The sequence below is a fragment of the Hypanus sabinus genome, chromosome 14 (assembly GCF_030144855.1).
Source record: "Hypanus sabinus isolate sHypSab1 chromosome 14, sHypSab1.hap1, whole genome shotgun sequence".
Taxonomy (NCBI): domain Eukaryota; kingdom Metazoa; phylum Chordata; class Chondrichthyes; order Myliobatiformes; family Dasyatidae; genus Hypanus; species Hypanus sabinus.
In genome coordinates, this window is record NC_082719.1 from 65,822,527 (window position 1) to 65,837,873 (window position 15,347).

General features: G+C 40.2%; 1 protein-coding gene across 1 annotated transcript in view; it reads left to right on the forward strand.

Moving 5' to 3' along the window:
* Positions 1-15,347, forward strand: part of LOC132404486 (cAMP-specific 3',5'-cyclic phosphodiesterase 4D) — a 416,161-nt gene that overhangs the window by 230,243 nt on the left and 170,571 nt on the right. Inside the window, exon 4 of the mRNA XM_059988642.1 lies at positions 548-786. Coding sequence (XP_059844625.1) covers positions 548-786 — 239 coding nt within the window. The remainder of the gene's footprint in view (positions 1-547; positions 787-15,347) is intronic.

Genomic DNA, 15,347 nt, shown 5'->3' on the forward strand with positions numbered 1-15,347 from the left:
GGAGGAAATTTTTTTAGCACAAGAATAGTGAATCTGTGGAACGCTTTGTCACAGACTGTGGTATAGGCCAAGTCTTGAGTATGTTTAAGGTGGAAGTTGATCATTTTCTGATTGGTCAGGGCTTCAAAGGATATGGTGAGAAGGCAGATGTATGGGGTTGAGTGGGGTCCTGGATCAGCCATGATGGAATGGTGGAGCAGATGATGGGCTGAATGGCCTAATTCTGTTCCCACATGAAACCCACATGGAATAGGGGGAACTTTTAAGCTCAACGCAGACAACAAAAATGGTCAAGATTGAACTCAGTTTGCTGAAATTGTGAGGGCAGCAGTTCTAGACTGTCCTGCTGTTGCAAAACAATAAATTTCATGACATAAGTCTGTAATAATAAACCTTGTTCTGATTCTGATATTGGAGGAGGAAGTTGCGATTGGCTATATCTGAGAATACAAGGTTTGAAAAGGGTGACTATGATGGTTACAGACAATGTTGGTTATGATTTATAAACTATGCTCGTGCTACAAGTAATTATCCTTTTGTTGTGCAGAGCACGGACAAAGTCTCGGCCTCTGATCATTTGGGTTCCGAAGCACAGAGTTCAGCAATGGAACCATATCTTGTACGAAGACTTTCATTTCATGCTCTGCAACTTCCTCCACTAGCCTTCAGAATGGCTGAACAACATGACTTGGAAAAGAAAACAGAAACAGAACGTATACCAAGACCAACAACTCTTCCATTGAAGCCTCTTCCTTTAATTGCCATCACTGCTGCAGACAACACAAGGTAAGAAGACCTACACTGCTCCCCAGTTCTGAATTGTCATGGAGATTGACTTCTTCTAAATTAAGTTATTGATGATCGAATATACATATATATATATATATGAACCTTAAGATCTCATTGAGGTAGAGATGATTCCAAAAAGGCATCCTTGGAAAAAGATTAGAACTAAAATCACCTTCTGAAATGGATGATGTACCAAAATAATCAGTCAGATCTTACTGAATATCTAGTTAGGCTTTATAAAAGAAATTGAGGATATGGATCTGTGATTGGTTTCGGTTTCAATAAATTAACTAAGTTTGCTGAGTAAATGACATCCAGAGTATGTTACTGATTCCAATTTGATCCCGAGCACAGTGTACAGTTGATTGATATATATGTGGTTCATTCTGTCCCTCAGTGTCTTTGAGAACTAGTCCTGACTCACTGGCTTTGATAGTCTTGCTGATAACTTTGGCATGAATCCCATATTCCAACAAGGCTGTTTCAATCTTTTCCATTCTACACTGGAGTAATATTTATGTTTAATTTTCATGTCTCAGGTAAATAGGTAGTGCAAATGTCCCGTCATAAAATTAGATATTTAAACCTAGAAATAAATGCCTGGCGAGCCTACACAGCTCTTGACTCAGAAGGCTGAAACTTTTCAGGGAGATCTAAAGCAGGACATTTTGAGCTGCTGAACTGACAGGTTTCTGCTTGGATTTTTGGAAGTGGAGGATATCCACAGAAGCAGAGGGCAGGAGACTACACTGGGACCTTGAGTTCTATGGAGCATTGAGCAAACTTTCTATGGAATAGTTCCCATTATTCCCAGTAGATAAGAATGATCATACAAAGGGGTTCATTTGCCTATCTATCAGTAACTATCCATACTTGATGCCGGTAACTTCCAGAGGCTTTCAAAATTCCTGGTCCATAAGATTCTGATTAGCCATGTAAGCCAGTTCCATATAATTAGAAGATTCTGCTTGACCATAAATGAAGATGTTCTATTTTGTGTTAAATTTGTAAAGAAATTAGCATTATCAAATACTCCTTTGGAAATATTCATCCATGTATATGTTTTTAGGATTTTATGATGTTAACATGGGCATGACAAAATTGAGCTACCATTCTACATACAGAGATGTAACTTGATATGATACTGAAGTTTTCACAAATCCTTTTTCAGTTTAGCTGCAGAAGTAAACATACCTGATCATGAGAACAGTGCCAAACATAGAGTTTAAATGTCAGGACTGTGTATTTTATATCTGTCACTTTGATAATTACCATAAAATTGAGAATCTCATTTGGATTTTTTTCTGTGTTGCATATATAAATTATGTATCTGAGACATTAATCGTCTGGAATAAAACAAGCAGTACCTTAAGATAAATTGAACAAATTGCCGATTTATGTGACAGAATTCTACTGAAAGTTTGGAGGTTAACTATAGCTTGCCATTTGACTGCAATTTAAGGCAGAGTGCATATTTATCAGTACTGAAAATGACTACAGAGGAGCAGAGCTCATTAAGATAGCAACACTTTCAAAAACACAGAAATGGCCCATTCAGCTGATTTATTATTGCAATTGTTGATTACGTGCCAACACTGATTCCTGAGTGGGTGGAAATTATTAATGAAATATTGTTGAACTGGCGCTCATGACAGTTTAAAATTTAGAAATGTATAATAAAAATACATTTTCAAAGAGGAAGTGCTGGCTTTGTGATCACTGTCTGCAATGAAAATTTAGTTACAGATGACCAATTAAGTTCAGGGCAAACCAAATTTGATGACCTTGATTTCATGTCTTTGTTAGAAACAGTGCTTGAGTTCAAATAGAAAGAATGTAGTGAAAATCTTGGATTAACTGTATTGTATTCACACCTTCTCTCTCCCATTTTCTGTATGCATACTGTTGCCATGCAGTGTAATCACAAGAAAATTAAAATCCAATGGAAAAAAGGTTAATGTAAATTTTGGTTTGTTTCTTACCATTTTCTACACTTGAATATTGGAAATCAGGATCCTTTGTTAAGGCCCATCTCCAGGGTTTGAACATCAATGAACAATCACCTGAACTGTTTCTCTCAGAGTGTTGCTGTGTACAGGTTCAGGAGCTGCAAGAAAAAAAACAACACTTAATGAAGATAGTCCTCAACTTTATTGACAGTACAATACCTTTTTTCATCCTAAAATTCACACAAACTTGACCTACTATACTTAGGAAGCCAACCATTGAATATATTTCTTCAAGGTTAGGCACTTCCAACATCACTGTTATAAAAAATGATCTACCTCTTCACATCTCATTGTTTTTGAAGCACTAAAATACATTATCTGGAATATAGGAAATCCTAGATTTCAGTGAAGATAATTAGTTTGATTTATAAAAAAACTTTTAGAATTCTGAAGGTCACTGACCTGAAATGTTAAGTCTTAAAGACACACTGCCTGAATTTCTAAGTGTTTTCAACATTGTCTGATCTTCCCCAAAATGTATCAACTCTCCGGATGAATCATGTTTATTTCTACAACACACTTGGAAGTATGTTGTAAGAATATGCTTGTACCAGCAGCATCTTTTGGTTTCATTACAGTCTGATGCATTTTCGTTACAATGTTTTATTGCAATTGTGCCCCATGGTTCTCCACTAAACAACTAGAAAACGTCAATAGAATTGAGACAGCTCTGTGGAAGTTGATGGAATATCAAATGGGTAATGCAGCATGTAGAATTATTCTGCTAATATCACAACTGTACCATTTGGAAGATATGGTATGCAGGACATGGAAAAACCTGTGATTTGAACAAAAATTGTGAATCATCAAATTTAAAAGCTGTTCAAAATATTATCATGTGTTTGAACATTGTCCAACACTGAGTAATCTTCAGCTTCAAATGTTAAATCATTCATTGTGTAGATTGAAGGAACACAAGCAAGCTGAAGTAAAGTACGTGATAAAAGTGTAAAGATTAAGTGGGTGGGTACATGTTCACTTTTAATTATGTGTGGGTCTGATCTGCAAATTGATTAAGTTCGTGAGAAATTGTATAAACTTGGAATGTTTTCTCCAGAATGTTGGAAACTCAGGGACAACCTGATAGAAGTTCATATCATAATCAGAGGCATAGATGGAGTAGATAGTTGGTCTTCTTTTCCAGTGTAGAAATGAGAAATATGAGTACTTTCAACTTTGAGGTGAGAGAGTGAAGGTTTAAAGGAGACATACGAAGCAAGTAAATCTGGATAAAAGGAACTCATACATTAGGCAACTACAGTTCAGTGTTCCGCACAATCAACCCTTCTAATCTCATCATCAAGCATCAAGACCTAGGCCTCTGTATCTGGTCTACAGCTGGAGACTCACCTTCCTCAGAAACAGACCTCAGTCAATGAGGATTGGTGACAATATCTCCTCCATGTTGACCATCAACAAAGGTGCACTTCAAAATTGTGTGCTTAGCTCCCTGGTCTACTCCCGGTACACATGACTATGCAGCTTAGTACAGTTCCAATGGCTTCTTCAAAATCACAAGTGACACTGTTGTTGTTGGACAAATGACCAATTCCAATGAGTTAGCTTATTAGAATAAGCTGGGTCACTTAGTTGAGTGGTGTCACAAAAACAACATCTGATTCAACAGCAGCAAAATGAAAGAGCTGATGGTTGCTGGAGTAAGAGGGGAAACACCAGATATCATTGGGGGAATTGGTGGTGAAGAGAATCAGCAGCTTTAAATTCCTGAGTGTCAACATATCTGATGAACTGCTCTGGGTCCAGAATACAGATACAATTATAAGGAAAGCGTCCGAACATCTTTATTTTCTTCAGAGGGTAAGGACATTTGGCTTGTCATCGAACGGTCTAACACACTCCTGCAGATATACCATTGAATGTCTCCTGACTAGTTGCATATCTGCTCAATACATCTTTGACATATCCTTCCCCACCATTGAACCATTGAACTTTTTAAAAACTATTTATTAATGCTTTTTGGGAGGGTGATTTGAGATGCATATCATATTTATACTGAGTTAAATACTGTATGTAATTAGTTTTGCTACAGTAAGTGTATGGGACACTGGAAAAATGTTGAATATCCCCTTGGGGATGAATAAAGTATCTATATATCTATCTATCTATCTAGTCTCTAAGGAGGTGTTACCTCAAGAAGGCAGCATCCATTATCAAAGTTTACTGCCACCTGGGCCATGCCATCTTTTCACAGCTATTATTGGGCAAGAGGTACCAAAGCTTCAAGTTTCACATTAACAGGTTCAAGAACAACCACTTCCCTTCAACCATTTGGTTCGTAAACCATAAGATATACGACCAGAATTAGACCATTTGGCCCATTAAGCCTGTTCCTCCATTTCATCATGGCTGGTCCATTCTCCTCCTCAGCCCAAGTCTCCTGCCTTCTCCCCGTATCCCTTTATTTCCTGACTGATCAAGAATTTGTCAATCTCTGCCTTAAATATATCCAATGACTTGGCCTCCACAATTGCCTGTGGCAAAGATTTCCACACTCTACAATTCATAGCTAAAGAAATTCTTCCTTATCTCTGTTCTAAAAGGATGTCCCTCTATTCTGTCCTCTGGCTTTGGTCTCCCCCACCATAGGAAACATTCTGTCTGTATCCACTCTATCGAAGCCTTTCAATGCTTTTCAATTTGTTGATGACATCAAGATTGGAGGTGTAGTGTACAGTGAGGAAGGCTATCATGGCTTGGAGAGGAAAAAATGGGTCGAGAAATGGCAGATGGAATTTAATGCAAACAAGTTCAACGTTTTGAACTTTGGCAGAACCAACCATGTAGGTCTTACACACTGAATAATAGGGCACTGAGGAGAGTGGTAGAACGAAGGCAACTGGGAATATAGGAACATAATTCATTGAAAGTGGCAAAACAGGTTGATAGGGTCGGAAAGAAAGCTTTTAGTACATTGGCCTTCATATTGAGTACAGAAGATGGAATGTTATGTTGAGTTTGTATAAGACATTGGTAAGGCCTAATTTGGAGTATTGTGTGCAGTTTTTGGTCACCTACCTACAGTAAAGATGTAAACAAGTTTGAAAGAGTACCGAGAAAATTTACAATGATGTTGCAGGTCTGTAGGACCTGAGTTAAAACGAAAGATTGAATAGGTTAGGACTGTATTCTTTAGAATGTGGAGGAATGAGAGGAGTTTTGATAGATGTATACAAAATTATGAAGGCCATGGACAGGGTAAATGCCAGTAGGCTTTTTCCACTGAGGCTGGGTGGGACTACATACAGAGGTCAAGGCTTAAGGGTGAAAGGGGAAAAGTTTAAGGGGAACATGACAAGAAACTTCTTCACTCAGAGGGTGGAATGAGCTGTTAGTACAAGTGATGCATGTGAGCTCAATTTTAATGTTTAAGCAAAGTTTGGATAGGGTGTTTCCTCTGGTGGGAGAGTCTAAGACCAGAGGACACAGCTTCTGTTCCTATATCTTATGGTCTTGTGTGGATAGTAGGGATATGGAGGGCTATGGTTCCTCTGCAAATTGTTGGAAATAGGCAGTTTAAATGTTTTTTTTTGCCTGGACCAGATGGGCCAAAGGGCCAGTTGATAAGATGTTTAAGTAGGCATATGGCATGTTGGCCTTCATTAATCAAGGATTGTGTTCAACAGCCATGAAATAATGATGCAATTCTGTAAAATTTTGGTTAGATCACGCATGGAGGATTAAGTTCAGTTCTGGTTGCATCATTATAGGAAGGATGAGGAAGTTTTAGAGAGGGTGCAAAGGAGAATTACCAGGATACTACCTAGATTAGAGAACATTTCTTATGAGGTTGTGCAAGCTAGGGCTTTTCTCAATGGAGTGAAGGAGGATGTGAGGCGGCTTAGTAAAAGTGTATAATGTTATAAAGGGCACAAATAGAGTGGACAACCAGTGCCTTTTTCCCCAGTCTGGCAATGCCTAATACCAAAGGACATCCCATTAATGTAAGTGGAGGAATTTTTCAGGGAGATGTCAGTGGCTGGTTTATTGTACAGAGAGTAGTCGTAAGTATCCAACAAAATGATGTCAACAATATAGAGGGAGGACAGAGGAGATTTACTAGAATGTTACCTGGGTTTCAGCACCTAAGTTACAGAGAAAGGTTAAACAGGTTAGGTCTTTATTCTTTGGAGCGTAGAAGGTTGAGGGGGGACTTGATAGAGGTATTTGAAATTATGAAGGGGATAGATAGAGTTGACGTGGATAGGCTTTTCCATTGAGAGTAGGGGAGATTCAAACAAGAGGACATGAGTTGAGAGTAGGGGGTAAAAGTTTAGGGGTAACACAAGGGGGAACAACTTTACTCAAAGAGTTGTGGCTGTGTGGAATGAGCTTCCAGTAGTAGAGGCAGGTTCGATATTGTCATTAAAAAAAATTGGATAGGTATATGGACAAGAAAGGAATGGAGGGTTATGGGCTGAGTGCAGGTCAGTGGGACTAGGTGAGAGTAAGCGCTCGGCACGGACTAGAAGGGCCGAAATGGCCTGTTTCCGTGCTGTAATTGTTATATGATTATCCGGAAAGCATTGCCGGGTGTGATGGTAGAAGCTGATACTTTAGAGATATTTAAGAGACTGCTTGGTATGCACATGCGTGAAAGAGAAATGAAGGGTTATGGGTTGTGTAGGAATAAAGAGTTGAATTGAATGAGGAATAGGTTAAAATGGCAGCTCAATATTGTGGACCGAAGGGCTTGTACTATGCTGTACTGTTCTACGTTTTATATTCTATACACTAGTCCTCCTGAAATGAATGCTAACATTGTATTTGCCTTCCTCACCACTGACTCAACCTGCAAATTAACCTTTAAGGAATCCTGCATGAGGTCTTCCAAGTCCATTTGCATCTTAGATTTTTGAATTTTAGTCTACACCTTTATTCCTTCTACCAAAGTGCCTGACCATACACTTTCCAACACTGTATTCCATCTGCCACTTCTTTGCCAATTCTCTGAATCTGTCTAAGTCCTTCTGTAGCGTCTCTGTTTCCTTTAAATGACCTGCCGCTTCCACCTATCTTCATGTCATCCACAAGCTTTGCAACAAAGCAATCAATTCTGTTATCCAAGTCATTGACATATAACATAAAAAGAAGTGGTCCCCAACACAGACCGCTGTGGAACACCACTAGTCATAAGCAGCCAGTCAGAAAAAGCTCCCTTTAATCCTAGTCTTTGCCTCCTGCTGATCAGCTAGTATCTTTCTGGTAATACCATGGGATCTTAACTTGTTCAGCAGTCTCGTGTGGCACCTTGTCAAAGGCATTCTGAAAATCCAAGTACATGACATCAATCAATTCTCCTTTGTCTATGCTGCTTGTTATTTCTTCAAAGAATTTCAATAGATTTGTCAGTCAAAATTTTACCTTACCGAAACCATGCTGACTTTGGCCTACTTTATCATATGTCTCCAAGTACTTCAAAATCTCATCCTTCACGATCAACTTGAATATTTCCCAATGACTGAGGTCAGACTAACTGGCCTATAGTTTCCCTTCTTCTGCCTCTCTCCCTTCTTGAAGAGTGGAGTGATACTTGCAATTTTCCAGTCCTCCAGAACCATAACAGAATTAATTGAATTCAAGAGCAGGGAGTTCATGCTGCAACTATACAGGATACTGGTGAGACCATACCTGGAGTACTGTGTGCAGTTCTGGTCTCCATACTTGAGGAAAGATATACTGGCTTTGGAGGCAGTGCAGAGGAGGTTCACCAGGTTGATTCCAGAGAAGAAGGGGTTAACTTATGAGGAGAGATTGAGTTGCCTGGGACTATACTCTCTGGCATTCAGAGGAAAGAGTGGAGATCTTATAGAAACATACACAATTTTGAAAAGGATAGATAAGATAGAAGTAGGAAAGTTGTTTCCATTGGTAGGTGAGACTAGAACTAGGGGACATTGCCTCAAGATTCAAGGGAGAAGATTTAGGATGGAGATGAGGAGAAACTGTTTTTCCCAGAGAGTGGTGAATTTGTGGAATTCTCTGTCCAGGGAAGCAGTTGAGGTTTCTTCACTAAATATATTTAAGATACAGTTAGGTAGATTTTTACATAGTAAGGGAATTAAGGGTTATGGGGAAAAGACAGGTAGATGGAGCTGAGTTTACAGACAGATCAGCCATGATCTTATTGATGGCAGGGCAGGCTCAATGGGCCATATGGCTTACTCCTCCTATTTCTTATGTTGTTATTTTCAAAGATCATTACTAATGCCTCCACAATTTCTTCAGCCACTTTCTTCAGAACACTGACGTGTACACCATCTGGTCCTGGTGACAGAGGTAACTTCAGACCTTTCAGTTTCCTAACGCCTTCTCCTTAATAATGTCAACTTCACACACTTCTGTCCCCTGAAACTCTTGAACTTCCAGCGTACTGCTAGTGTCTTCCACAGTGAAGACTGATGCAAAATACTTATTCAGTTCATGCACCATTTCCTAGTCCCTATTACAACCTCTCCAGCATCAATATCTACTTTTCCCCTCTTTTATCCTTTATATATCTGAAGAAGCATTTTGTATCCTCTTTAATATTATTGGCTAGCTTTCTTTTTTATTTTCCATCTTTACCTTCTTAATGATTTTTTTTAGTTGTCTTCTGTTGGTTTTTAGCTTCCTAATCCTCTACCTGCCCACTAATTTTTGCTATACGTGCCCTCCCTTTGGCTTTGACCTCCCTTGTCAGCCACGGGTTGTGTTATCCTGCCTTTAGAATACTACTACTTCTATGGGATGTAGATATCCCGTGCCTTCGGAATAGCTTCCAAAAATTCCAGCCAATGCTGCTCTGCCATCATCCCTGCCAATGTTCCCTTCCAATCAATTTTGGTCATCTCCTCTCTCATGCCTCTGTAATTCCCCATACTCCACTGTAATACTGCTACATCAGACTTCATCATATTAGGATCACTGGTCCATTAGGGTTGCTTTACCTTAAGTTCTCTAATCAATTCTGGTTAATTACAAAACACCCAATCCAGAATAGCTGATCCCCGAGTGGGCTCAACCACAAGCTGCTCTGAAAAACCATCTCACAGGCATTCTACAAATTCACCCTCTTGGGATCCAGTACCAACCTATTTTTCCCAATCTACCTGCAAGTTGAAACTACCCTAACATTGCCCTTTTGACATGCATTTTCTCTCTCCTGTTGTAATTTGTAGACCACATATTTACTACTGTTTGGGGGCATGTATATAGCTCCCGTAAGGGTGTTTTTAACCCTTGTAATTTAGTAACTCTACTCACAAGGATTCTACACCTTCTGCTCCTATTTCACTTCTTTCTAATGATTTAATTTCATTTTTTTCACCAACAGATCCAGTTAACAGTATCCTTGGACGTTAAGCTCCCAGCTATAATCTTCTTTCAGCCACAATTCATTGATGCCCACAATGTCATACATGCCAATTTGTTACTGTGCTTCAATTATTCTGTAAACTGCACACATTGAAATACAACACCTTCAGTCCTGTATTCACCCTTTTCAATTTTCTCTGCCTCTTACATTACAGCTCATCCCATTGACTGCAATTCTGCCCTATCATCAGCCTCTCCTTGCTAGGAGTCTCACTCTGCACTTACTCTACACTGCTTCTGTTTGGAAACCAAGTACTCCGGCATCAGCACTGTCACTTCGGAGGTCCTGTTTTTCAGCTTTCTACCCAACTCCCTATAATCTCTCTTCAGGGGCTCCTCACCTTTCCAAAATGAACCAAGATTTCTGACTGCTCACCCTCCCCCTTTAGAATGACTTCCTGCAAAACGCTAATCACTAGAGTTTAAAATAGCCTTTTTTGTTCTCATTGTGTTTTCTTGTAAAAATCATGTATATTTTATTTTTTACATGATGCTATGTACTTGCATTGCTGCAAGCAAGCTTTTCACTGCACATGTACTTATGCTTAAGACAATAAAGTCAAATTTGACAGTTGCAACTTCACAGCATATGAAGCAGCCAAGTATCTCAATGCAGGAGACCTAGATAGCATTTAGGCACAGTCTGACCAATGCAACAGAGCAGTCAACAAGAGTGACATCCAGTGATCATCTCCATCAAGCAAGAGCCTAACTGCATTCCATTGTCATTTCATAAAATCGTAATACATAAGAGCAGAATAGGACATTTGGCCAAGCAAGTCTGCTCCGCCATTCCATCATGGCTGATTTATTTATCACTCTCAACCATGTTCTCCTGCATTCTCACTGTAACATTTGAACCCTTGCTCATCAAGAGCCTATCAAATTGTGCTTCAAATATCCCCGATGCGGCCTCTACAATTCCACAGGTTCAACACAGTCTCATCTCAATTCTGAAGGGACGTCCATTTATTCTGAAGCTGTGCGCTTTGGTCCTTGACTCTCTCACTACTGGAAACATCGTCTCCAATGTCCAGTCTATCGAGGCCCTTCAGCAGGTTTTAATGAGGCCCCCCCATCCTTTTATACTCTAGCAACTACAGGCTCAGAGCCATTAAACACTCTTCATACGTTAACTTTCTCATCACCAGGTTCATTCTTATAAAACTCCTCTGGATCCTCTCTAATCCCAGCACATCCTTCCTCTGATATGGGCCCAAAACTGCCTACAATAAGCCAAATGCAATCTGACCAATGGCTTATAAAGCCTCAGTGTTATGTCCCTGTTTTCATATTTCAGACCTCTTGTAATATTACTGACTCAACCTACAAGCTAACCTCTGGAGAGTCCTACACTAGGACTCTCAAATCCCTTTGTACCTCTAATTTCTGAATATGCTCCTCATTCAGAAAATAGTCTATGTCTTTATTCCTTCTGCTAAAGTGCATGAAAATAAACTTCCCTACATTGTTTTCCATCTGCCACTTCTTTGCCCATTCTCCCAACCTGTCCAAATCCTTCTGCAGACCCTCTGCTTTCTCAACACTACCTGCCCCTCCACTTATCATCTGCAAAACTGGCCAGAAAGCCATCAATTCAAACATCCAGGTCATTAACATACAACTTGAAAAGTAATGGGCCCAAAACTGACCCCTGAGGGAAAAAAAAGGCCTCATTTACTCCCACTCCTTGTATTGTGCCAATCAGCCAAGCTTCTATCTGTGCCAGTACCTTTCCTGTACTGCCATGGGCTTTTACATTGTTTCGCACCTTCATTTGCAGCACGTTGTGAAAAGCTTTTTGAAAATCTAATTAAACAGCATTCTCCAACTCGCCATTGCCAATCTTGCTTGCTACTTCCTCAAAAAATTCCAATAGGTTGGTCAGGCAAGATTTCCCCACCATCTATATTCTGGGGTGGGGTGGGTGAGTTTATTTTCCTTTTTAGCAGTGACTCAACTGGAACAGCCATACAAACGCCTTGGCTCCAAATGCAGGTCAGAAGCTGGGTATGTTGCAATGTCAGACTTATTTCCAATACAGCAAAGCATTTCGGCACCTACAAGTCAAAACTATGATGGAATAATCCATACACTGGACAAATGCTTCTTCAATAACTCTCGAAGCCTGACAGGATCCAGGTTGAAAGTAGCCATTTGATTGGCACCTCATCAGCTACCCTTAGTACAGTGGCTGCAGTGTGCATCTTTGACAAATGCATTTCAGTCACCCACCTCAGTAACTCTATCAGTGCCTCCCAACCCCTTGACCTCCACCACCAAGAAGAACTAGGGTAACTGGTGAATGGGAATGACACAATCTGCAGGTTTCTCTTCAGAGTCCACATTATCTTGCTCCTGACTTGAAGTACATCACAGCTCCTTCATTATCACCGGGTCTGAATCCAAGAGTGCAGTGGGAATGCCAATAGACAATAGACAGTAAGTGCAGGAGTAGGCCATTCGGCCCTTCTAGCCAGCACCACCATTCACTGTGATCATGGCTGATCATACACAATCAGTACCCCGTTCCTGCCCTCTCCCCATATCCCTTGACCCTGCTATCTATAAGAGCTCTATCTAACTCCCTCTTGAATGCATCCAGAGACTTGGCCTTCTGGGGCAGAGCATTCCACATATCCACCACTCTCTGGGTGAAAAAGTTTTTCCGCATCTCTGTTTTAAATGGCCTACCCCTTATTCTTAAACTGTGGCCTCTAGTTCTGGACTTACCCATCAGCGGGAACATGTTTCCTGCTTCCAGCGTGTCCAATCCCTTAATAATCTTATATGTTTCAATCAGGTCCCCTCTCATCCTTCTAAATTCCAGCATATACAAGCCCAGTCGCTCCAATCTTTCAACATATGACGTCCCGCCATTCCGGGAATTAACCTTGTGAACCTACGCTGCACTCCCTCAATAGCAAGAATGTCCTTCCTCAAATTTGGAGACCAAAACTGCACACAATACTCCAGGTGGGGTCTCACCAGGGCCCTGTACAGCTGCAGAAGGACCTCTTTACTCCTATACTTAATTCCTCTTGTTATAAAAGCCAGCATGCCATTAGCTTTCTTCACTGCCTGCTGTACCTGCATGCTTGCTTTCATTGACTGATGTACAAGAACACCTAGATCTCGTTGTACTTCCCCTTTTCCTAACTTGACTACATTTAGATAGTAATCTGCCTTCCTGTTCTTGCCACCAAAGTGGATAACCTCACATTTATCCACATTAAACTGCATCTGCCATACATTTGCCTACTCACCGAACCTGTCCAAGTCACCCTGCATTCTCATAACATCCTCCTGACATTTCACACTGCCACCCAGCTTTGTGTCATCAGCAAATTTGCTAATGTTACTTTTAATCCCTTCATCTAAATCATTAATGTATATTGTAAACAGCTGCGGTTCCAGCACTGAACCTTGCGGTACCCCACTGGTCACAGCCTGCCATTCTGAAAGGGACCTGTTAATCGCTACTCTTTGTTTCCTGCCAGCCAGCCAATTTTCAATCCATGTCAGTACTTTGCCCCCAATACCATGTGCCCTAGTTTTGCCCACTAATCTCCTATGTGGGACTTTATCAAAAGCTTTCTGGAAGTCCAGGTACACTACATCCACTGGCTCTTCCTTGTCCATTTTCATAGTTACATCCTCAAAAAACTCCACAAGATTAGTCAAGCATGATTTTCCCTTCATAAATCCATGCTGACTTGGACTGATCCACATTAGCCACCCTCCGATCAGCAGGAACTGTTCCTGAGTCTATAGAACATTGGAAAATGATTACCAATGCATCCACGATTTCTAGAGCCACCTCTTTAGATACCCTGGGATGCAGACCATCAGGTCCCAGGGACTTATCAGCCTTCAAACTCAACAGTCTATCCAACACCGTTTCTTGCCTAATATAAATGTCCTTCAGTTCATCCTTTACCCTAGTTCCTTTGGCCACTATTACATCTGGGAGATTGTTCGTATCATCCCTAGTGAAGACAGATCCAAAGTACCTGTTCAACTCGGCTGCCATTTCCTTGTTCCCCATAATAAATTCACCTGTTTCTGTCTTCAATGGCCCAATTTTGGTCTTAACTATTTTTTTGCTATTCATATACCTAAAGAAGCTTTTACTATCCTCCTTTATATTCTTGGCTAGTTTACCTTCATACCTCATTTTTTCTTGGCGTATTGCCTTTTTTGTTATCTTCTGTTGCTCTTTAATAGCTTCCCAGTCCTCCAGTTTCCCTTCAGAATGATAGGAATGTTTTAGAGAAGACATGCACCAGCACTTTCTTAAAGGCATTAGAGACGTCAATAGTATTCCCAGTAACACCTTAATCTTGAAAATTTAACAAATTAAGAGAAACAGTTGCTCATGTAAAATATTCAGTGTGGGTGATCCTTCATTTAAGCAAATGGAATAAATTGCTGCAAAACATCAGAATCTATCAATCAAAAGAGGAGGGAAAAACATGTAGGCTGTCATCAAAGCAGCACTAAGAACAACCAGCAAGGCATCCTTGCACCTGCTCTGCCATTTCAGTTTAAAGGGACCTGTAATGTAGACAGACATTGCCATCGTGATGGCCCCTGCCTGACTCATGGTGTACTGCACATTCCCCGGATCTATAAACTGGGTTGAAGATGTTACCTGATAAAGAGGTTTAAAAAATTAATGTGAGCTCTTTCCCCACTGTCCTTGTTGAAGGAGGAAGATGGGTCCAGTTTTATTTGATATAATTTTACAATCAATGAAGATAACCTCACACCTGAATATGTTATACAGTAATTGATTATTTTGTGACTCTAAGGAGAGAGTAGGTCCCTTTGGAGATCAGCAGGGTCACCTATATCTTCAGACACAGATTTTCAACGAATATGTCTCATCTGTATTTACTAAGGTGGCATGATAGCATAATGGTCAGTGAAACATTATTACAGTGCCAATGAACGGAGTTCAGTTCCACTGCTGTCTGTAAGGAACTTGTATGTTCTCCCCAGGACTACATGGGTTTCCTCCAAGTGCTCCTGTTTTTCCTACATTCCAAAGATGTGCAGTCAGTAGTTTAATTGGGTAGTGTGAGCCCTTTGGACCACAAGAGTCTATTACCATGCTGTATCTTTAAATAATTTTTGAAAAAAGTTTGTTCAAGAGATAAGGGAAGCAAAAGG